This window comes from Papio anubis, chromosome 4, assembly GCF_008728515.1.
Source record: "Papio anubis isolate 15944 chromosome 4, Panubis1.0, whole genome shotgun sequence".
Taxonomy (NCBI): Eukaryota; Metazoa; Chordata; class Mammalia; order Primates; family Cercopithecidae; genus Papio; species Papio anubis.
In genome coordinates this window covers 93,241,223-93,265,438 of record NC_044979.1, presented here as the reverse complement: position 1 = coordinate 93,265,438, position 24,216 = coordinate 93,241,223, and the positions used below count along the sequence as shown (strand labels likewise).

The following is a 24,216-nucleotide window of genomic DNA, read 5'->3' as shown; positions in this document are numbered from 1 at the left end:
GGGACTGTAAACTAGTTCAACCATTGTGAAGAGGAAGCAATTAGTAAAGCGATTCCTCAAGGATCTAGAACTAGAGGCACCATGCAGGCTAGCCATTACTGGATACTTATACCCAAAAGGATTATAAATCATGCTGCTATAAAGACACGTACATGTATGTTCATTGCAGCACTATTCCTAATAGCAAAGAACTTGGAGTCTTAAATGCATCAGTGGACTGGATTAGAAAATGTGCTTTTATATACACCATGGAATACTATGCAGCCATAAAAGGATGAGTTGTGTCTTTGTAAGGACATGGATGCAGCTGGAAATACATCATTCTCAGGAAATTATCACAAGAACAAGAAACCAAACACATGTTCTCACTTTGTAGGTGGGAACTGAACACCAATGAGATCACTTGGACTTCGGGAAGGGAACATCACACATTGGGGCCCTGTGTGGGGGAGAGGGACAGGGAGGGATTGCATTGGTGCCACCTGATGTAAATGGCAGGTTAATGGGTGCTGACGAGTTGATGGGTGCAGTACACCAACATGGCACAAGTATACATATGTAACAAACCTGCACGTTATGCACATGGACCCTAGAACTTAAAGTATAATTAAAAAAAAAAAAAAAAAAAGAGGTTTAATTGACTCATAGTTTTGCATGGCTGGCTAGGCCTCAGAAAACTTACAATCATGGCAGAAGGAGACGCAAACACATCCTTCTTCATATGGCAGCAGCAGAGAGAATAAGAGCCCAGCAAAGGGGGAAGCCCCTAAACCATCAGATCTCATGAGAACTCACTATGATGGGAACAGAATGAGGGAAACCAGCCCCATGATTCAGTTATCTCCACATGGTCCCGCCCTTGACACATGGGGATTATTACAATTCAAGATGAGATTTTGGGTGGGGACACAGCCAAATCATATCAGTGCTTATTATCCACATGCTATTATTCCTGTATTTATGTATCCATAAATAATACTATAGTATTGTTTTGCTCTTTTGTACTTTAAATGGTATATCATACATACTTTTCTGTACCTTCCCATTTTTGGTGGTTGTTTATACAAGTAACTAGAGTCATTATACAGTTATATTCCATTATGCCAAAGTTTATTCATTATCCCGTGGATGGACTTCTGGTGCTTTCTGTTTTGCTATATAAACAATACTGTGTACATTTTTGTACATCTCCTTTACACAGGAAATAGTTTCTCACATGTTCATGTGCATACAAATCATTTGGTCGGTCTTGTTAAAATGCAGACTGATTCAGTAAGTTTGGGGTGGGACCTGCAAATTGTACTCATATGAAGAAAAATGGGGGAAACATATAAAGTTAATGCTATTGTAGAAAATACAAAAAAAGACAAAGTGGCCTCATAATCTAGTAGAGTGGTTTAAACATGGCCCCTTTAAGTTCAGTGTTTGAATTACAACTCAACTATTTGCAAGTTGAGTGACTTTGGATAGGTCATTTAATGTCTCCAAATCTTGCTCTTCTCATTTAGAAAATGAGGATTGTTATAATAGCACCTAGATTACATGGTTGTGATGAGGCAATTTGCTAATATACTAGATACAGAATGCTTAGGACATTGTCTGGCACATAGCAAAAACTCACTAAAATTTGAGCTATTATTGTTAACTTTTAGGCTCCCCCCCATGAATATATTATTTCCCTCCAAATGGATCACAATGTACATGCTATTTTTATAGCAAACTCTGGTCCACTGATTGCAGAAAACATTTCATAGTTATTCTCTATTAAGTCATTTAGAAAGGCTATTTAGTATTCCAATGTATGTATTTACCACAATTAAATCATTGTTGATGCTTCAAGTTGAATTATTTTACTCTTATGAATAATACTGTGTAGCTAAATCATTTCATTCCTTTTAGATTTAATGTCAGCTCACTTTCTCTCCCCTTCTAATCAGCTCTCAGCTGTTACTGTTCTCCCATTCTAATCTGTGATCAGATAATCAAGCGAGTTAAATCAGTTTATTTGCTATACCTTATCTGCAATTCTGTCACTTGCTCTAGGCCTTTGGTAAAAGGGACAGCTATTGCAGCAGCTGTGAAGGGAGGCTGTTTTTGCCTATTATAGGGTATTCCTCTTAGTCAGTCCAGCTGTCCTAGTCTCACTGGATATGAGATTAGGAGATACCACCCAGAAGATGCTGGCACATCGTCTTGCTGTGGGTGCCTTTTCCCTTCTACTCCCTCCCTATTGGGGTCTGAACACTCAACCTACCTTTATGCCCAGCTGCTGCCACTTCATTACTAACTGTTTCTGATTTTTTGAAGCCCCGATGCCCCTTAGCCTAGGTCTGGGAGTTACCAGTTTTCTTGACTTCTGACACCAGTATGCATGCATGGTGCTAGATTCTACTTTGTGGGCCTCTCTGCTTTAGTTTCTCAATTTTTTTAGTAGCCGTAGCACTTATTTGTGCTTTTTAAAAACTTTGGATCCTGTTAAATTCCCACATTTTTGTGTATATGGGAGCACAGAAAACAGACTTCAACAATTAAAATTCCCAAATCAGGTATTACTAAGTAGCCCAAATACAGCTGGATAGGCCTGTTTCCCAAACTTGCCTGAAAGATCACAAGGAATACCTGTTGACATACTCTCAAGCCCATCCCAAAGGGCAGCCCCTGTAATCTGGATATATTATCTGGAGATATTATTTAACAAACACCCCAGGTGATTCTTATAATCAGGCACAGCTGGAAACAATGGGCTTTTAACTTGAATTCTCTGAGATCTTCCAGGACACTGGGACGTTCAACTGATACCTCAGGGAGCTTGTATGCAATTTAAAGGTAGTGTAGGGCTCATCCCAGGGGGCAGGAAAATTCTAAGATTCAAGTATTAGTTCGAATACTGGAAAGTCTTTAGAGCTTGAGACCAAAGAAGGAATTTATGCTCTTTTTGTTTTAATCTTGCTCCTTCTAAAGGAACTTATGCTCTATTTACCATCTCTACACCAGCATGGTTTCAAATATATATCCCCTGGGTATAGTATAGATTCTGTCCCAAACACTGGGGTTCCAGAACTGTCAAATGAGTCATGCAGCTTCTCAAAAAGCATAATGGAGCCGGGCGGGGTGGCTCACGCCTGTAATCCCAGCACTTTGGGAGGCCGAGGCGGGCGGATCACGAGGTCAGGAGATCAAGACCATCCTGGCTAACACGGTGAAACCCCGTCTCTATAAAAAATACAAAAAAATTAGCCGGGTGTGGTGGCGGGCGCCTGTAGTCCCAGCTACTCGCGAGGCTGAGGCGGGAGAATGGCGTGAACCCGGGAGGCGGAGCTTGCAGTGAGAGGAGATCGCGCCACTGCACTCCAGCTGGGCGACAGAGCGAGACTGTCTCAACAACAACAACAACAACAACAACAACAAAGCAAAATGGAGAATGCGGGTCCTTTGAGGACTGAATCCTTTGCATATGTTAAAATCATTTGGAGTGCATATCTTTTATTACATAAGGTTTTATATTCACTTAGAAAAATCAGCTCAATGCCAGACCCGTGTTAGTAACTGCTTTGGCAGTGCTAGCGATGTAACTTTTGAGGCCTGAGAAAGCACAGAACTCTGATATACGTGCTTCAACTCGTGACAGGCCTTTAGTTTCTTGGATCATCCATACGTAAGATACAAATCTTACTCCCTCAATCTGAGGACACAGGGAGATCCAAACACGCACGATAATTCTTTTTTTTGGGGTTGGGGGGAGAGGGAACGGAGTATGGCTCTGTCACCCAGGCTGGAGTGCAGTGGCGTGATCTCAGCTCACTGCAACCTCTGCCTCCCGGGTTCAAGCCACCCCAGTAGCTGGGATTACAGGTGCCTGCCACCATGCCCAGCTTATTTTTTGTATTTTTAGTAGAGATAGGGTTTCATCATATTGGCCAGGCTGGTCTCAAACTCTCCTTACCTCAAGTGATCTATCTGCCCGCCTCAGCCTCCCAAAGTGCTGGGATTACCGGTGTGAGCTACTGTACCTGGCCATGCCTAAGAAGATCTAGAAACAGAAAGTGGTAAATCCTGACCCCACTACACACATTATTTACTCATATGAGATCACAATTTGTTTCTCTTACAACTCATCCATTTGACAGACTAATGTGATGAATAAATAGAATTCTATAAAAGTGAGGCCAAAATAAAAAGCAGTCTAAGATTGTTGAAGAAAACTCAAATGGTGGTCCATGAGACTGCCAAAGTTGAGAGGCAGTCTCAAACTAATGGGGGGGAAATGCCCCTATGGTTCTAAAAATAAAAGCTTGTCACTCTTTACAAACTGTGATTTATCTCTTTGAGAGAATCTTGAACATGAAGTCATGCTATTAATGTTTATTCTAACAGTAGGCTAAATATTTGAGCATATTCCCCCTAATAGTTCCAGAAATTATCTCCTTCCTAAAAAAAAAAGTTTAAAACTTTAAATGGTGAGATAGTAAAGTGGTGTGGCATGAGAAAAGTACTTTATTCATGCACAATTTTTCGGTTCCATTCAAAATTACAGTACAAAAAAATTCCCTTGCTTGCTGAGTTTTTGTTACTTTTTACTTAAATATTTAGACTTAAGAAAAAATAAAATTTAAAATCACTATTAATGGAAGCTTATATTCCTTATGAATAATACATGTATGCATATATGCACCTCTATATGAATCACTCAAAACAATTTCAAACATCATTCTTTTTTGTATTTAAAATTGCCCTTTTAAATATTTAGAAGTTCCAGAGGTGGAGGCTTTAATGGAATTTTTCCCAGAGTAAATTTCTTGGATTGAAATTGTTCCAGTTCTTCTACTGTTAGTTTATCTCTGGGTGTGAATAACACATTATCTGTTGCAAAGATGCTGCTTGAGGCTGAGAGAGAAGTGGATATGCTGCTATTTCCAAAAGTGTCACTGGATGGCTTAGAAAAAGCAGTGTGAGAATGTGAGCTCGGACTACCAAAACCAGCCACAGAACTGCCACCTCCAAAGGCTGGGGCCACTGGAGCTCTAATAGAACCTGTTGCCAAGGAAGTTGGAAGTCCTGAAAATCCAGGTGATCCAAAGCTGGAAGCTGCAGGGCTTTTGAATGAAAATGATGCAGCTGATGTAACTTCAGGTTTCCCAAATCCAAAAGCTGGAGCAGAAGTAGAGATAGCTGAACTGGTAGAGGCTGCAGCTCCAAATGCTGGGGAACTCCCAAAACCAGCAGGGCTTCCAGAAGAGGCAGCGGCAAATCCAGAGTTTGTTTTAAAACTAAAGTTCTGAGCATTATCACTGCTGCTGTTATTGACTGGAAAGCCTACAAAAAACAAAACAAAGCAGAAAAAAAATTTATTATAGTCAAAAAAATGTCACCATTATTTCCTTCCCCTATCTTTCTTTCTTATTTATGTTATGTTTCAGTATTGAGAAGCTTACTGGAAGGATGAGATGAGAAAAGTAAAAATGAGAGGCTAGAACTACCCACTAAAGCCTGCTTCCTGCCTTTTCTGCTAAGAATCCCATTTTCACCTTGATTGACCTTCACCCAAGGAGAAACCACAGGGACTAGAGAATAGACTTTCACTTTGGTTTCTACTTACCTCACCAGAGCTGCCACCTGAAGACAATGCTATGCTGTTAAACACAGTGACAAGAAAGTTCTCAAAGGTGCTGCTATCATAGCTATGTACTTCTACAAAACTCCTGAAAAACCATTCCTAAAATGGACTTCTAAAGCTTAAGTGTCTTTCAAAGAACATGCCCAATCTGGCCTCCATTTCACAAATGTCTAATGAGCCAAATGCTTTGAGGTTCTATGATGGAAGGTTGTAGAATTTATGAAGGTAATTTAAAATGGTGATTCAGGCTTATAATTTGAAACCTATAAAATCTAATTTTTCTAAATCAGTTAAGTCCTGTATTACTTTATCACTTACCTGGCGACACAAATGTTGCTGCTTGACTACTGCCAAATCCAAATGCAGGTGCTGCTTGATTTACACCATCCTTTACATCAGAGAGCTGGAAAAAAAAAAGTGTGCAAATAATAAAGTGCTTGATGAATAATGCTCCAGTATCTTTTCTATACATTTTATGGACAAATTCAATTTTTTAAAATGTGCATTAAAGGCTGGGTGTGGTGGCTCACACCTGTAATCCTAGCACTTTGGGAGGCTGAGATGGTGAAGGGCTTGAGCCTATGAGTCTGGGATGAGCCTCAGCAACACAGTGATACCCCCATCTCTACAAAAAATTAGCCAGTGGTCCCAGCTATTTGGGAACCTGAGGTGGGAGGATCACTTGAGCCTGGGAAAGCCTGGGTGACAAAGTAAGACTCTAACTCAAAAAAAGAACAGAAAAGAGAAGAAAAAAGTGCATTAAAAAAGGCAAAGTTAAATGCTTAACATGGAAAATGCCCATAATATGATGTTGAAAAGGATAAGATCTAATACTGTATAAACAGTATAATCACAACTAATAATACGAATATGCATAAAAAAATGTACATTATTAAGTTAACAGTGATTGTCTCTGGCTGATGAATTACGGTTGATTTAAATTTTATTTATGCTTTTTTATACTTTCTAAATTCCTACAATGAGCAGATATTATAATGAGAAAAATATTTTTAAATTTTTTTCAGTGTCTATAAGGTTAGATCTGCATTTATAGAGAAATCTAGATATTAGGTAAAAAGGATCTTTATAGAATACCCAGTCAACTTTAATACTCGAAATGAAGCAGATCCACTATTATATAATTAAAAGCTTATGACCAAATATCCATTAAACATTTCCCATTCCCTGAAAGTACTTTATGTTCTTGCTCTTCTGTGCTCTAGAAATGTCTTTCATCTCTGCTTACTGAAATCTTAATCCTCCTTTCAAGGAACTTTGTACTTGCTCCTTCCTTCCGGAGACTTTCTTGTCATCTAGTAAAACATGGTGGGTTTTCTTCATGGGAAGCTCAAAAGCATTCCTCTGGCCGGTGCAGTGGCCTGTGATCCCCAGCACTTTGGGAGGCTGAGGCGAGGCGGTCATGTCAGGGGTTGAGACATCCTGGCTAACACAGGGGTGAACCAGTCTCCTGCTATTATGCAAAATGCTTGGGCATGGTGGCAGGTGCCTGTAGTCCCAGCTACTCAGGGAGGCCACAGAGGCAGGAGGTAAGAACTAAACCGGAGGGGGCGGTGAGGCGAGATGCCGCTTGCGCTGCACTCCCAGCGCAGGCGGGCAGGCAGGGGACTCTGTCGCCGAAAAAACAAACTTTTTTGAACATTTGAACAGGCTCTGTCCCCAGGCTGGAGTGCGAGTGGCAGATCTCAGCTGCACGGGCACTCCGGTTCCATATTCCTCTGCCTCAGCCCTCGGCAGCAGGCGCTCCCGCCATCGCCCGGCCTGGATTTGTATTTTTAGTAAGAGATGGGTTTTCACTGTCGTTAACTCCAGAGATGTCTCGTCTGACTTTCCCTCGTCGTCCATGCATCTGAGCACCTCAGAAGTGCCCAGCGAGCCACCAGCATGCAAACTTTTGAGACTGCAAAGAACCTCCCACCTCCTGGGTTCAGTGATTCTCCTGCTCAAGCCTCCATGAGTAGCTGGAATTACAGGAGAGTGCTGTGCCTGGCTAGTATGTATTTTTAGGTGAGGGCCGGGTTTCACCCGTTTGGTCCAGGCTGGTCTTAAACTCCTGACCTCATAATCCACCCTTTCGGCCTCCCAAAGAGGTGCTGGGATTACAGAGCGTCAGCCACTTTCATGGCCTCAGGCTGGTCTTTAAGAATCAGCTTTTTTTTGAGGGTATAGTCTAACACAATAGAATGCATCCATTTTTTGTATATATTTCAATGAGTTCTAACAAACTTGCAACCACCACAATCGAGATTCAAAACATTTTTGTTCCCTGAAAGTTCTTTTGTGTCCCTTTCCAGTCAACTCCCTCTCAACTCCTCGTCCCCGGCAACCACTCTATCTGCTTTCTATCACTACAAATGAGACTTGTCTTTTCCAGAGTTTCATACAAATGGCATCACATGGTCTACACTATTGGTTTTGTTTTTTGGTCTGGCTTCTCTTCCTCAGTGTAATATTCATTAACAGGCAGATGATAAATTATAATATATCCATACAATGGGTTACCATTCAGCATAAAGAAGGCATGAACTACTGATACATGTTAAGTCAGCTATGGGTGGGTTGTCCCACATCCTCACCTATGGGGGGGCCCTGGGCAGCTAGCAAAGAGCAGGGACCTTCCAGCCCTGAGGGAAGTTCCACAGTTCTTTGGACTCAGTTATCCTTTCTCCATCAGCTCTCATCCATGGTGATGGTGGCCCACCTCCCACACAAGGACAGACTACTTCCAAGAGGTCCCACTAAATTCAAATAGCATTACAACAACTAAAAGGTCAAAGAAATTAGCTTGCACAAGAGTCTAGTTATTCAGGAAGCACATATTTAAGAAAGGGGAGGGGTGTTGGGACTGTCAACCATTCACTAAGTGTAGGGACACAGTACTCTCATATCCTTTATACAGAGTAGAAACCATCTGAGAAATTGGAAATATTAAAATTATAAATGTGAATATCTTATTTTAAAATAAAATTCTTAAGAACTTTTTAATGGGTGTAGAAACATCATAACTTTATTTACAAGGATAATGAACTTGCTACAGTCAGGACCATAGATCTTTGGAGACAGGTGGGTATATATCTTCCAAAGGCATTTCTGTTTAAGACAAGGAACATACTGTGTTCTTCAGTCGCAAAATGATACATTACATTCTAAATCTGCATTCATATAATTGTTCAAAGTAATTTCTTTTTACATACAGATAACTTTAAATACTTGAATTTATATAAGTTTGCCATATTCAAAACTAGCACTACCAAAGTTAACAACTTTACCCTAAAAAGCTTTTAAAAGCATAACTGGCCAGGTGCGGTGGCTCACGCCTGTAATCCCAGCACTTTGGAAGGCCGAGGTGGGCAGATCACGAGGTCAGGAGATCGAGACCATACTGGCTAACCCGGTGAAATCCCGTCTCTACTAAAAAATACAAAAAAGTAGCCAGGCGCGGTGGCGGGCGCCTGTAGTCCCAGCTACTCGGGAGGCTGAGGTAGGAGAATGGCGTGAACCCGGGAGGCGGAGCTTGCAGTGAACCAAGATCACGCCACTGTACTCCAGCCTGGGCCACAGAGCCAGACTCCGTCTCAAAAAAAAAAAAAAAAAAAAGCATAACTATTTCTGCTTTTCTGACCAAGGAACACAGAGGAAACTATTTCAAGACCTTGACTCTTAAGTGATGCTATTTTGGGAATATGTATCATAATTCTTGACAGAAAATTTTTGTTTTGCTTTCCAAATCTAAAGTAAAATATTCTCTTCAAAAAAGCAATAGGTAAGACACTTCCCTCAAGGAAACTCTCCCATACTCACCAAAGCTACTTTAGTTGATATATTTAGACTTTTCAGTTCATTTACTCTGTTCCTCCATTGATTTATTAAATGTTGGACAGAATTTAGCTGAAAAGGGAAGACAGAAAAATAACAGTTCAATATTGTATGTTTAAGTTAGTTTCTTCAATAAAAACTTCACATATTTCTTTGCCAAAATCACGAAAGGTTTATGTAACAGTTTTATGGCCCATGACTTGCAAAATTTGCATTGACTTGGCCTGTTTGTCAAAGATATTCCAGCTCCAGTTCCCTCTCCCTGTTCAACTCCTTGTATCATCTGGTTAATATCACAAGCATCTGGCAGCACGTAGTTAGTTATATTTGGATGGGAGGTGAACACATGTACTAGTTGAAATGCATGATCATGACTGTAGAAACAGAAAAATACAGCATTTAAACTGCTTCCTTCAGGTACTCAACTTATTGTCAAGATTTTTTTTTTTTTGATATCTGATATATGAAGATGTTAATCTGTATTACAGACTGTATCTTATTTAACTTTGTTTTTCTAGCATTCATCACTGGATCTGTACCTAACAGATGTTCAATAAATATCTGTCAAATGATAAAACGGTTTCATTTCTGGGACTGACTGTTAGGTAATTTGTAATAAAAATAGTAATATTCCTAATTATTAAAGTAAAAATATACTATCATTTTAATAACCAACCAATTTAAATGAAAATAATATAGAAAAGAAAAATAGCCTTCTCCTGAAAAAAGATCATAGACCTCATCGGTTTTGCCAAAATACAAGCCACAATAAAGAAAGCAGTAATTAACAGCTCATCTGTTATTGCAGTAGATTAATAGGAAACAAACTTACATAACTCTGTAAGTTATTGCTGGTTAAGAAGTTATGGTATTCAAGTCTCAATTCCTCTGGTGAAATGTCTGTAAAACCTGAAGTGAGGAATCAATTGGAATCTTTAAAATAAATGCCAATAATTTTGATAGTAAAGCTACAGGTGCTAAACAAGAAAATATCTAATGTTGATTAGAAAATTTTCATAATCATAAGGAAGAAACTTAAAGCCTACACTCTACTTAATGTTTAATAAAGTGTAAAATTACAGTAAAATATAGTTGGTTATTTTGATCTTTAAATGGGGAAGAATTTTCTAAAGATAGGTGGGGTAGAATGAACAACAAACACAAGAGAAAGATTTGACTACACTTATATTCAAACTTATATTTAAAAAAATCTGCCAGAAACTATACTAAGCAAAATTACAAGGCAAATTGTACACTAGGAAAATTGCAATTTTAACATGTATGACAAGAGAAGAACTAATGCCCTAATGTATAAATAGCTCTTACAAATAAATGAGAAAAGTAAATGAATTTGGGCAAAGATAATGAACAGGCAATTCACACACAAAAAAATCAAATAATAAATAAATGAAAGTTAAATGCAACTTAAAATATAGGTAAAATGCTTTACTTATCAGACTGGCAGAAATTTTAAAAGCTGGTATTTACTGTTGTTCCAAATGTGGTGAAATGTATCATTTCCTAAATTACTGTTAAGGGAATTAAAATGGTACAAGTTTTCTGGGAGGGATAATTATTAATAAGCATCACAAGCCTGAAAAACATTCATATCCTGTGACTTATAATACAATTTACAAGATTTAACCTTGGGAAATAGTTATATATGTAAACAAAGGTCACTATGTATAGGGGTGCTCATTCTAATATTTTTAGTACCAGAAACAAACTGAAAGCAAAAATTAGAATATAAAACTAGGGCCAGGCGCGGTAGCTCATACCTGTAGTCCTAGCACTTTGGGAGGCTGAGGCAGATGGATCACGAGGTCAGGAGATTGAGACCATCCTGGCTAACATGGTGAAACCCCGTCTCTACTAAAAATACAAAACATTAGCTGGGCGTGGTGGCATGCGCCTGTAATCCCAGCTACTCGGGAGGCTGAGGCAGGAGAATTGTTTGAACCTGGGAGGCAGAGGTGGCAGTCAGCTGAGATTGCGCCACTGCACTCCAGCCTGGGCGACAAAGCGAGACTCTGCCTCAAAAATAAATAAATAAATAAAACTAGATTACAGCTGGGCACGGTGGCTCATGCCTGTAGTCCCAGCACTTTGGGAGACCAAGGCCGGTGGATCACCTGAGGCCAGGAGCTCAAGACCAGTCTGGCCAACATGGCGAAACCCTGTTTCTACTAAAAATACAAAAATTAGTTAGGCGTGTTGGCATATGCCTATAATCCGAGCGACTCAGGAGACTGAGGCTAGAGAATCACTTGAACCCAGAAGGCGGAGGCTGTAGTGAGCTGAGATTGCGCCACTGCACTCCAGCCTGGGCAACAAGAGCGAAACTCTATCTCAAAAAAACAAAACAAAACAAAGAAAAACTAGATTACGATCCTAATTATATATATGTATATGTATATATGTATAGGTATACATATATACACACATAGAACAACTTGTACATCCCTGTACAAGTGGACCCTTGCAGTTCTGCTCAAGAGCCAACTGTACACAAAGCTGTACAGGGCCCACTTGTACAGGGATTTTCTTCTGCCTCTGCCACTCCTGAGACAGCGAGACCAAACCCACCTATCCCTGTGCTACTCAACTTAAAGACAACAAGGATGAAGACTTTTATGATGATCCACTTCCACTATGTGAAGAATATGTTTTCTTTTCCTTATGATTTTCTATTTTTTTTTTTTTTTGAGACGAAGTCTCGCACTGTCGCCCAGGCTGAAGTGCAGTGGCCGGATCTCGGCTCACTACAAGCTCCGCCTCCTGGGTTTACGCCATTCTCCTGCCTCAGCCTCCCGAGTAGCTGGGACTACAGGCGCCCGCCACCTCGCCCGGCTAGTTTTTTGTACTTTTTAGTAGAGACGGGGTTTCACCGTGTTAGCCAGGATGGTCTCGATCTCCTGACCTCGTGATCCGCCCGTCTCGGCCTCCCAAAGTGCTGGGATTACAGGCTTGAGCCACCGCGCCCGGCCCTTTTTTTTTTTTTTTGAGACGAAGTCTTGCTCTGCTGCCCAAGCTGGAGTGCAGTGGCGTGATCTCGGTTTACTGCAACCTCTGCCTCCCAGGTTCAGGCAATTCTCCTGCCGCGGCCTCCCCAGTAGCTGGGATTATAGGCATACACTACCAAACCCTGCTAATTGTTTTTGTATCTTTAGTAGAGATGGGGTTTCACCACATTGGCGAGGCTAGTCTCGAACTCCTGACCTTGTGATCCGCCCACCTCGGCCTCCCAAAGTGCTGGGATTACAGGCGTGAGCCACCGCGCCTGACCCCTTATGATTTTCTTAACATTTTCTTTTCTCTTACAGTAGGTTATTAGTAGTTAAGCTTTTGGGGAATCAAAGCTTATATGTGGATTTTTGACTGCACAGAAGATCAGTGCCCCTAAACTCTATGTTGTTCAAGGGTCAATTGTATACATAAACAAGAAATATGTTTGTGTGTGTATGTTTTGAAAGAAATATACTAAAATGTAGTAGTTATCTCTGTGATAACAGGTTATTTTTATTTTATTTATATATTTCTGTACTTTCCAAGTTTTCTAAAGCAAAAGCTGTAACCGGTTTTTTTTTTTTTATTTTTGAGACAGGGTCTCATTCCTGTCACTCAGGCTGGAGTGCAGTGGCTCATTGCCGCCTTAACTTCCTGGGCTCAAGTGATCCTCCCATCTCAGCCTCCTGGGTAGCTGGGACTATAGGAATGTGCTACCACACCCTGGTAGAGACAGGGTTTCGCTATGTTGCCCAGGTTGGTCTCAAACTCTTGGGCTCAAGTGATCCACCTGCCTCAGCCTCCCAAAGTGCTAGGATTACAAGCATGAGCCACCACATCTGGTCCAAAAGCTGTAACTTTATAATTGGGCAAACTTACTAAGAAAGGCAAAAAATGTTCAAGATATTTTCTACAAAAGATTCCTTGTAACCCAGTTATTATTAACTCAAAGGACACCTGCTTCAGAATAAAGGAAAGACTAAATGTTCAAAGCAGAACCCTGGATTCCTTCTAATGACTTGTCTTCCCCATCTTTACTGACGCCTCAAGCCAAAAAACCCTAGGAATCACCTTGGATTTCTCTTTCCCTATATCTAATTAATCAGTATCCTGCCAGTTCAAGCTCCAACAGAACCCAAATATGACCAATTCTGTCTTCACTGCTATGAACTCTAGTCACAAGCAGCAACGTCTTCTGTCTCCCTATCTCTACTTTTGCCTCTGCTCCCAACAGACCTTTTTTATCCCCCCTCACACAGCATGTTGAGTTAGCTTTTCCTAATCAGATCACGTCCCTCTTTTGCTTAAAGTTCTTCATGGCTGCCTGCCCAGTGCAATTAGGCCCAACATGATCTGGCCCCTAGCTATCTCTCTGGCCTTACTGTCATATTACTTTCCCTTGTTTACTCTCCTCCAGTAATTCAGGCCTCACTAGTCTGTAAACACTGCCAACCTTGTTCTTACCTTAGGGCCTTTGCAATAGCTAGTCCTACTGCCAGGAATGTTTTCCCCAAATCTTCCCGTAACTGATACCCTCTCTTTATGCAGGACTCATTCCCAATACTGCCTCCCAGGAATAGATAACCACTCTATCTAAAGGAACATTGTTCCCCTAATTGCCTCCTATTCCTTCCAGCCAAGCTCAACCAGAATTCCTCATCTGAACCACAGAACACAGAAAACGATTTGAGTGACAATTTTCTCAAGTCTCGTAAAATGGGGCAAAAGTAGTATCATTCTATTATAGCTGCATAGAAAAAGTTAATTTATTAATACAATGGATTAATTCTACATGCATGATAAACCAGTGGATTTTAATATAATACCACAAAAGGATAGAAGTACGCAAACTTTTGGTCTCAGGACTCCTTTACATTCTTAAAAATCATTAAGGACCCCAAAGAATGTTTGTTTACATGGGTTACTTACATTGATAATTACCACATTTGAAATGAAAACTGAGAAACTTAGTATTAATTTATTTAAAAGAAACCAATTACCTATCTACATAAATGAAAAAGCTATTTTCCAAAACAAAAAATGAAAATTTAGTAAGATTAATAGCCTTGCTTTATGTTTATACATCTCTTAATGTTTGGCTTAATAGAAGACTGCTGGATTCTTATATATGTTTCTGCATTCATTCTGTTGCAATATGTTGTTCTGACTGAAGTGTATGCAGAAAACGGGCACTCACACAGACACGTATTGGAAAAGGAAGACTTAAATGGCTTTTTCAAGTAACTGTGGACATTTTTCTTTGATACTACACCAAAACTTGACAAGTGGTAGTTTCTTAAAAGTTAATTATAACACAGACTCAAGCCATACTAATGAACTTTTTGTGGTATTATATTAAAATCCACTGGTTATCATGCATGTAGAATGGACTTTCAGCCATGCATAATTTTGTAATATCACACATAAGTCATTTTAAAAATGCCAGTTCACTGAGTTATGCAGAACTTCCAAACATTGGCATGTTATTATACAACATAAATTTTTTTTTTTTTTTTTTTGAGACAGTCTCGCTCCGTCACCCGGTCTGGAGTGCAGTGGCACAATCTCGGCTCACTGCAAGCTCCGCCTCCCAGGTTCACACTATTCTCCTGCCTCAGCCTCCTGAGTAGCTGGGACTACAGGTGCCCGCCACAACATCTGGCTAATTTTTTGTATTTTTTAGTAGAGACGGGGTTTCACTGTGTTAGCCAGGATGGTCTCCATCTCCTGACCTCATGATCCGCCCACTTCGGCCTCCCAAAGTGCTGGGATTACAGGCGTGAGCGACCACGCACGGCCATAAAATATTTTTAAAGAGACAGGGTCTCACTCTGTCACCCAGGCTGGAGTGTGGAGGCACCATCAGAACTCATCATAACTTTGAACTCTTGAACTCAAGTGATCCCCCCCACCTCAGCCTCCAGAGTAGCTAAGACTCTTGGCATATGCCATCATACTCAGGCTAATTTTTCTATTTTTTGTAGAGACAGGGTCTTGTTATGTTTTCCGGGGGGGGGGTCTCAAACTCCTGGCTTCAAGCCATCCTCCTACCTCAGCCTCCAAAAGCACTGGGATGACAGGCATGAGCTGCTGTGTGTGGCCCTCACATTTGTGAATATTGCCATCCGTTTCATCAGAAGAGATTTTTAAGTATTGAGAAGTCATCATGTTCATGATGACAAAAAAGTTTTCCGTAATTCCAATTTTTGCTTGAAAGTTTTAATTTTTTTCTTTGGCAAAAAACACGATCAACTGTTTTCTTCTAAATAACCATAGTTGTCATTCCTTTCAAATAAATATTGTCTTTGAAAAAAGTGGCTAGCTCAGTCCAACATGAACAATCACACAAGATAACCATCACACTTGGGCATGGGGCAGACACACTTTGTATGTGCTCCCCATTTTGTCACACAGAATACTAAAAAGGTGTGTACTCAGGGTCAAGGGTTAACAAAATTAATAATTTTTATGTCTTCATAAAGGAAGTTCTTAAGTTCAAATGGCATTAAACTTTTTTTTATTGTGACATCTACTAGTAATTTATTGCCTCTGCCTTGATTCATGCTAAGATACAAGTAGTTCTACTCATCAATGCTTTTGCACCAACAGTGCAAATGTCACCACAGTGAAAAATGGCAATTAATCACTTCGTATTATTAGAAAATATTTTTGAACTTAGGCAACTCCTAAAAGGGCCTCACGGATAAAGTTGCCAGATTCAGCAAATAAAAATACAGGATGCCCAGTTAAATTTGAATTTCAGATATACAATAAATACTTTTTTTAGTATAATGTGCCTCAAATATTACATGGGATGTACACATATTAAAAATACTGTTTGTTTATCTGAAATTTAAATATAACTGGATGTCCCATATTTTATCTGGCAACTTTATTCAGGAATCCACATTTTGAGAACCACTGCTTTAGGGCAACAGGCATTAGGTTCAATTTGGAATGGATTAATACTCAAGTACTAATACTTAAGCTGATTAAGGGCTTAATACTTTGTTGTTTCTCTATAGAAAATATCATTATCTGAAATCATCTTAGTTTATTTGCAGCACTTATTGTCTTCCTCCCTCAAGAATGTAAGATTCGTAAGGAATCTGTCTTGCTCATCACTATATTCCTAGCTCTCAGCACAAAAGAAATTCAGTAAATATTTGTCAAATGGACAAGTAAATAAATAACTAAGAAGCGTTGCAATGCAAATGCTCACAGAAAATGAGCAACTAGAACTGAGACAGAGGAAAGATCCCAAGGTTCTGCGATATTGATTGCAAGGGCTCCCATCTGCAAGATACCCACTGTTTCCTCAAAAGGATGGAGGCCCAGGAACACCTAGAGTGGGCTTGGAAAAGCCTGGTGGTGTAGGTTTCAGCCCAGAAAGGGCTTAGGGACTATGGACAAAAAAAAAAAAAAAAGAGAGAGAGAGAGAAGAATATTCTAAAGCAAATGCTATTTCAGGCCCCAGGCCAGGTGTGGTGGCTCACACCTGTAATTCCAGCACTTTGGGAGGCCATGGCGGGCAGATCACCTGAGGTCAGGAGTTCGAGACCAGCCTGGCTAACATGGCAAAACCCCGTCTCTACTAAAAATACAAAAATTAGCCGGGTGTGGTGGCGGGCACCTGTAATCCCAGCTATTCAGGAGGCTGAGGCAGGAGAATCACTTGAACCTGGGAGGCAGAGGTCACAGTGAGCTGAGATCGCATCAATGCACTCCAGCCTGGGGGACAAGAGTGAAACTCCGTCTAAAAAAAAAAAAAAAAAAAAAAAAGAACTTGCTATCCCTGTAGCCCAGCTAAGCCTCCTCACATCTAAATATTACCTCCAGAACGGGTCTCCACACAACTATTCTTAGAAGGAAAGATAGGGAAGAAAGAACAGAACCAGGCAGCCAAGGCCTTAATGACAGGCAGGATGTGACTCTTCTATTCACTACAGGAAGCTAAGAGGTTCCAAAGTTGTATATACAGGGAATCAAGAATGTAGACTCTCTTCCTGGGCTTTATTTAAATGTTTTCTCCCAAGAACCACATGTCTTAAAATACTCTATTCTCCAACCTTAATGTCTAAATTATGAAGTTTGGCTAGAATACTCAAATACTTTAAACAATGTCCAAAGTCTCCTAGTTGTAGCTAAGTTGGTGGTTGATTTCTTTATTTGGCATTCTTTAGGTTTTAGAAAATAATAGTTTTAGAACATATTTTTTAAATGCACAATTTTTCAGTTACCTGAAATATTAGGTTTCTTTTTCACTGGTGAATAAACAGAAAACATCCACTGCCCTGATGATTCCCAAACCTCCATATCTTTTACAATTCCTTCCCTGCAAAAAGAAAAAAAAACAAACAAAAAAGAGTAAAGGATCTTCTTAGCTGCTTGGTAAAATTTATTGTTAATGGTTTTCCACAACTGAAAATTTAAATTCTAGTAAATACATAGTTCAAAATATTTTCCATTATATTTTCTGAAGACTGTTCTTTAAAGCACAAGTTTATAGAAGTGTGAACTATATGGTTACAAATGGTATTATAATGTCAGAGAAGTTAATGAGTTTGATTTTCCAATACACTGACCCATTAACCAATATACTTACATAAATACTATCACAGATACCATACTTTTTTTAGGAATTAAAATCTAAAATAGTAACTTTAATCTTTCTTTGATAATTATCACAAACATCAATAATCATTTAACTGGGAAGAACAAAGTACCACTTATGTGATACAGAATCATAATATTTTAAAGGTGGGTTATAGGACTTCAGAGATCATTTTATCTAATTCTCACATTTTGCAACAGGGGAAACAGACCCACATCCATACAACTAATCTGTGGTAATGCCGTGGGTAGATTCGGCTGTAAATTAGTTTCTTCCTACTTAGACTATGTCAATAAAAGGAGAATTATCACAGAGAAAACTGTATTAAATTTAGGACTGTAAGAAATGCAGAAAGTAAGGTTTTGTTTGTTCATTTACTTAAAAAAAAATCAGCTGTATATGGTACATGGCTCAAAATATCTACAACTGGTTCTGATCAAATTAGGAGAAGTAAAAGACTAACCAGTTACATTTAAATTCCATCCTGGTCACCATGAGTTGAGGGAACATTACAGATAGCCAAGCATTGTTTTGACACCAGCCATAAATTTTACCGTAAATATTCTCAAGAAATGTCGTATATCTACCTCACAATAAATGTAGGAAATCAAATGAGATCAGTTTGAATAGAATAATCCAAGTAAAAGTTTTAGAAAGAAATAAGATATGTGACTGGGTATAGTGGCTCATGCCTATAATCCCAGCACTTTGGGAGGCTGAGGCAGGCAGATCACTTGAGGTCAAGAGTTCAAGACCAACCTGGCCAACATGGTGAAACCCCATCTCTACTAAAAACACAAAACATGAGCTGGTGTGGTGTCAGGCACCTGTAATACCAGCTACTTGGGAGGCTGAGGCAGGAGAATGGCTTGAGCCTGGAAGGCAGAGGCTGCAGCAAGCTGAGATTGCACCACTGCACTCTAGCCTGGGCAAGAGAGCGAGACTCCATCTCTAAATAAATAAATAGAGAGAGAGAGACAGAGATGGTATAACTGACCTCCAGGTTTACAAGTTGTTCTAAATTACATCACACTTTGTAAAGGACTTGTAAGTTAGAATGAACTTAAGGAGGACTAATCTTAGAAAGATATTCACAATATAGTGTTATCAACACAAAGTGGAAAAAGCATAATTATCCCTAGGAAGGCACTCTACTATTATAGAAAGATAATATATTTTTAAGTGAAATAAAGTTTAGGATAATACATAGCAAAAGAGTGGCTATCTATGAGTGATAGGATTGTGGGTGACTTTTTTTTGTTTACTCTGATTTAAAAATAATGCATTATTTCTTTTTTAAAGAAAATATTGTATTATGAAAAGATGTTACAAAAAAAGAGAAAACAAAATACGAAGATTATAGGTGCTTTTGAAAAAACATAAGCAAATGGATAGTAATTTTCCTGAAAGCTTTCACTTACAGAAGTTTCTTTTCATCTTTCTGCTCATCAGGACTAAGTGAACCAAATGGGTTCTCAGACAATCCAAAGCCTTCTTTCCTGTTAGTTGAAGCTCCAGAATCAAAAGAACCGAAAGATGGCTTTTCTTGATCTCTGCTGCCCCCCCATGGTGTGGATTTGGAGAAACTGGATGGCTGGATGACATTGGAGTATCTCTGGCTAGTGGTATTCCATCCACGTCTATTATTACCTAAAATAAACAATAAAACAAAATAATTTTGCTAGCAACTTTTCTTTTTATTTTATTTTCTTTTTAATTGAGATAGGGTCTCACTCTGTTGCCCAGGATGGAGGACAGTGGCATGATCTTGGCTCACTGTAACCTCAACCTCCCAGGCTCAATCCTCCCACCTCAGCCTCCTGAGTAGCTGGGACCACAGGCGTTTTTTGCACACCACCATGTCTGGCTAATTGTTGTACTTTTTGTAGACAGGGTCTTGCCATATTGCGTGGGCTGGTTTCGAACTCCTGGGCTCAAGCGATCCAGCTGCCTTGGCCTCCCAAAGTGCTGGGATTACAGGCATGAGCTACTGTGTCCAGCAACTGTTCTTTTAAATCTCAAAAATCTTTGTATCTTAGTATGTCTAGACATCATAGAAAGATTCAACAAGCACTACATTTAAACTCATTTTAAATGACAATCTCTTCATTTTTTATTTACAGACAGTAGTTAGGTTGTAATATCAACAAATCATATAGTGGCCAATTGCATTTCTGTTTGAGATTCAGAAGAAAATAATATAGAAAAATAGTGATATTTTACTAAATTCAGCTGACAAAGCTTATTAAATAAACAACTGCTTGATAGTCGAGTTGACAGAAGGCAGCATCATAAATCATAAACTCCTTCAGGATAAAAACTTGTGTTTTTATCATTCTTTGCTCCCCCACCAGGCCCTATATTGTAGTAAAGGCTGAAAAATGGACATTGAATTAGTTTCTTGAATATGAAAGATTAGATTCTACCCTCTGTTTTTGGACAGATGCTTAAGTCTATTTGATGCAGTCTTTTCTCCGGGCAAGCACCTACACACCTATTTTCACAGAGAGATTATACATGGTATTTACATGTGAACAAAATGCATGTAGTTCCTCTGTGAGTAGCTTTCCAATATTTCATAAATATCAAAATGAGTCAAAAAGATTATCTCCCCTCTTTACATATTGGTTTTGTTTTTTAAAATCACTTTAGCAATCTCATTTACTCATCACTTCCTTGTTGGGGCCAAGATTAAGGTAAGTCATCTTGTTTCTGACTGAATTAGGAGATAAGCCATTAAATATACCAAAAGTTGGAATGACAAACATGCCCAGTTGTGAAAGTTCATCCTGCAACTCTGAACTACCCTAATAATAACAACAACAACAAAAAAGTGGAGATCGCTAGACCAGATCCTTCAAGTAGGAGTTAATGGTATCTTCTTCTTCTAAAATTCCAAATTTCACTGGGGTATGATATAACTGAAGAAACTCACTTCCTCCTTTTTTTTTTTTTTTTAAATATTGCTTTTGGTCTTCATACTTATAATTCTAGAAACATTCATTTGTTTCTGGGAGCTAAATACAAAGTTTGTCTGCTAAATTTGGTTTACACTCACATTCCTCAGACCTGAGTCCTAATTTTTGGTTTGAAATATTTCACTATATTAATTGTGGATGAAATAAAAGGACTGTCTTCCCTTAAGTGGGATCAGACGTGAAACCATCAAGCAATACAAGGTTTAAAGGTTAGACGTAGCCTGCCGCGGTCACTCACGCCTGTAATCCCAGCACTTTGAAAGACCGAAGCGGGCGGATCACCTGAGGTCACGAGTTCGAGACCGGTCTGGCCAACATGGCGAAATCCTGTCTCTACTAAAAATACAAAACTTTTCAAGGGCATGGTGGCGGGCACCCGTAATTCCAGCTACTCGGGAGATTGAGGCGTGGGAATCGCTCGAGCCTGGGAGGCGGAGGTCGCAGTGAGCTGCCTGAGAGAGCAAGACGCTGTCTCAAAATCACATCACATTACATCACATCACATCAAGAGCCCTAAAAGAGGGGAAGGAAGGGAGGCAGCACCTAATTATTAACCCGATCTTTAAAATCTTGTGTTGTTCTAAGGTTTCACGTCTAATCTCTCCTTTCCTTTAAGATAAAAAGCTTTGACAATGATCTAGGCCCAGGGATTAGATTAAAGAGGCCTCCACATCCCCTTTCCTCATCTCCCGGAGTTAACTGGACTTCCCACCTTCCCAATTTCACCCCAAATTTATGAGCAGGTGCATTTTTTCTGCAGTATGGCTCTATAGGTTTTATTAGATATTCTTTTCTTTTTTTTTTTTTTTTTGAGACAGAATCTCGCTCTGTCGCCCAGACTGGAGTTGGGTGGCGCGATCTTGGCTCACTGCCACCTTCACCTCCCGGGTTCAAGCGATTCTCCTGCCTCAGCCTCCTGAGTAGGTGGGATTACAGGCGCGCGCCACCACGCCCGGCTAATTTTTTTTTTTTGTATTTTTAGTAGAGACGGGGTTTCACCATGTTGGTCAGGCTGGTCTCGAACTCCTGACCTCGTGATCCGCCCGCCTCGGCCAGCCAAAGTGCTGGGATTACAGGCGTAAGCCACCGCACCTGGCCGGTTTTATTAGATTTTCAAAGAAGTCCACGACTTATCCCAAATGAAGTCCTGATTCTGACCCAAGCTGCTAACCTCACCCTCGAAAAAACAACTTAGTAATAATTATATTCAATTACGGCATTTACCTACAAGGTAGTTTCGATAGTTAATTCCGATTTAAAAACTCAGTTTCGCAAAAGCATCCAGGCCCAAACCCAGGTCCTCTGAAGCTCAATAAAAACGGACCCCATGAATAATATGTAGATAAAACCCTCGGTTTAAAAACGTTGTGCAGGGCCCAGTGGGGCCGGTAAGGCAGCGATGCGGGCACGTTGGGGTCACCAGCACTGGGACACAGGTGGGACGTCCGGTCCCCGCCAGCCGGCCCTTCACGGCTCGGTTACCGCGGAGGATGCAGAGGAGATTCACCTGAAGACTGCTGTTGCGGTTGCTGCCGTCCTCCTCCTGCACCCCTGGCACCAGGATGTTCGTTCCAGCACCGATCACCAAAGCGGCACCGGCCTTGAAGGAAGAATTGACAAATGGCCATTGCAACTGCGCTGCCGACGGAGGGGTCTTCGATCGGCACCGGTGGATGCCAGTTACTGGGCAGAGAGCCCCAGGCAACTTCCGCGCCCGGCCGGGCTGTGACGTCATCTTCTCGCGCCGGGGGAAGGCCTTTTTCCGCCTGTCTCACCCCCCCACCAGTGCCATGAGACGCGTGGACTTGAGCCAATAAGATTTGAGAAGAGCGGACCGCTCTGACGCTTGAGTATGTCCTGGGAAGGCGGGATGCTTGAACGGTTACGTGAAGACCGGAGGCGCGTTTGACCTCGGTGCAGGGCCTCGGACTACAGGAAGGCTTGAGGTCCAAAATGAGGGGAAAGCGGAGCAAGCAAACGCACAACTTCAGCAAGGCCCTGAGAGGAGACTTAGCTATGATTTGCGAGACCGAGTCGTTCTTGCTAAGACAGTAAAACTTAGCTTGGGTTGAGAAAGTAACAAAATGCCCAGCCTTTCATCTGGATGGATAACAGAGTCAAATAAAGCCAGAGGTGACGTTAAGAGGAAACAATGTTTCTTTTAGGACATACTGCAACGGAAAAGTATTACCCCTTTGAGTGAGTAGTACATTCTTACTACACACTCAGAAACCTTGTTCTTTCAAGTCCACATTGACGTTGCTATTTGAAATTATATCAGAACCAGTGAAACGTCCCATCCTTGCCTGGGGGATCTAAGTCTCTCTGACGCAGAGAAGCAGCCTCAATTTCTACCTAGGTGTAGAGCTTCATTCATATAAACGGTTTCTGAAAACATTATATATTTTCTTAACTTTGCAGTTTCCAAGGAAACATGCCCTACATTCAGTTCTCGTCCAGACCTGATGTTAATGCCTTTACACACAGCTATGTTTTGAGATTTCATTTAAATTTCACCTAAACTTCACTCTCCCTGCCAAAACATACAATAACTACCTTTTATTTTGTACGGTGAGACACCCCACAGCTCCTCTGGTGTGCAGTCTTCTTGATTGTAATAAGTCAATAAATCTGACTTTGTTGGCTTACAGGTTTGTGCTGGTGGTTTTAGGATTATTGGGCTGGGAGTGAGCCATCATTCTTGCTCATGTAATTTGTTTGGATTTTGAAGACAGAATCTACAAGACGGGAACTACTTGTCCAAACTAGTTTTTTATTTTCTTTAATCAAGGCAATTCATTTATTTTGAAACAAATTTATGGAAAAGTTACAAATAGCAGTACAAAGAACTTTTTTCCTGAACCATTTGAGACTATGTTGCAGACCTAATGCCCCATCATCCAAATACTTACTGTATATTTTCTACAAACAAACCAGGGCATTCTATATAACCACAACACAATCAACAAAATTAGGACATTGATACTGATGCACTACTACTCTCTAATCCTTAGACTCCATTTATGTTTTGCCAAATGTCCCAATATTGTCCTTTAGAGGAAAAGGGTTCAGTTCAGAATCATTGTTGCTTAGCCATATTTCTTTTGTCTCCTTCAATTTGGAAGATTTTTTGTTTTTCCTTTTCATGACCTTGACACCATTAAAGACTA

General features: G+C 40.2%; 1 protein-coding gene across 3 annotated transcripts; it reads right to left on the bottom strand.

The window, feature by feature from the left end:
* Positions 1-4,476: 4,476 nt before the first annotated feature.
* NUP42 (nucleoporin 42) lies at positions 4,477-23,190 on the bottom strand. Of its 3 annotated transcripts, XM_031665319.1 has the most exons (8): positions 22,554-23,190; positions 19,490-19,718; positions 17,695-17,789; positions 10,281-10,357; positions 9,434-9,520; positions 8,648-8,722; positions 5,933-6,017; positions 4,477-5,313 (listed from the first exon to the last, which is right to left on the bottom strand). In XM_031665319.1, exons 1-8 carry the CDS (start codon positions 22,672-22,674, stop codon positions 4,736-4,738), a joined length of 1,347 nt encoding a protein of 448 aa, XP_031521179.1. In that variant the 5' UTR covers positions 22,675-23,190; the 3' UTR covers positions 4,477-4,735. The 3 variants fall into 3 exon arrangements, with proteins under 3 accessions (XP_031521179.1, XP_031521178.1, XP_003896258.1); XM_031665318.1 differs by lacking the exon at positions 8,648-8,722 and having other exon boundaries at positions 22,271-23,190; XM_003896209.5 differs by lacking the exon at positions 8,648-8,722.
* Between the last annotated feature and the right edge of the window lie 1,026 nt (positions 23,191-24,216).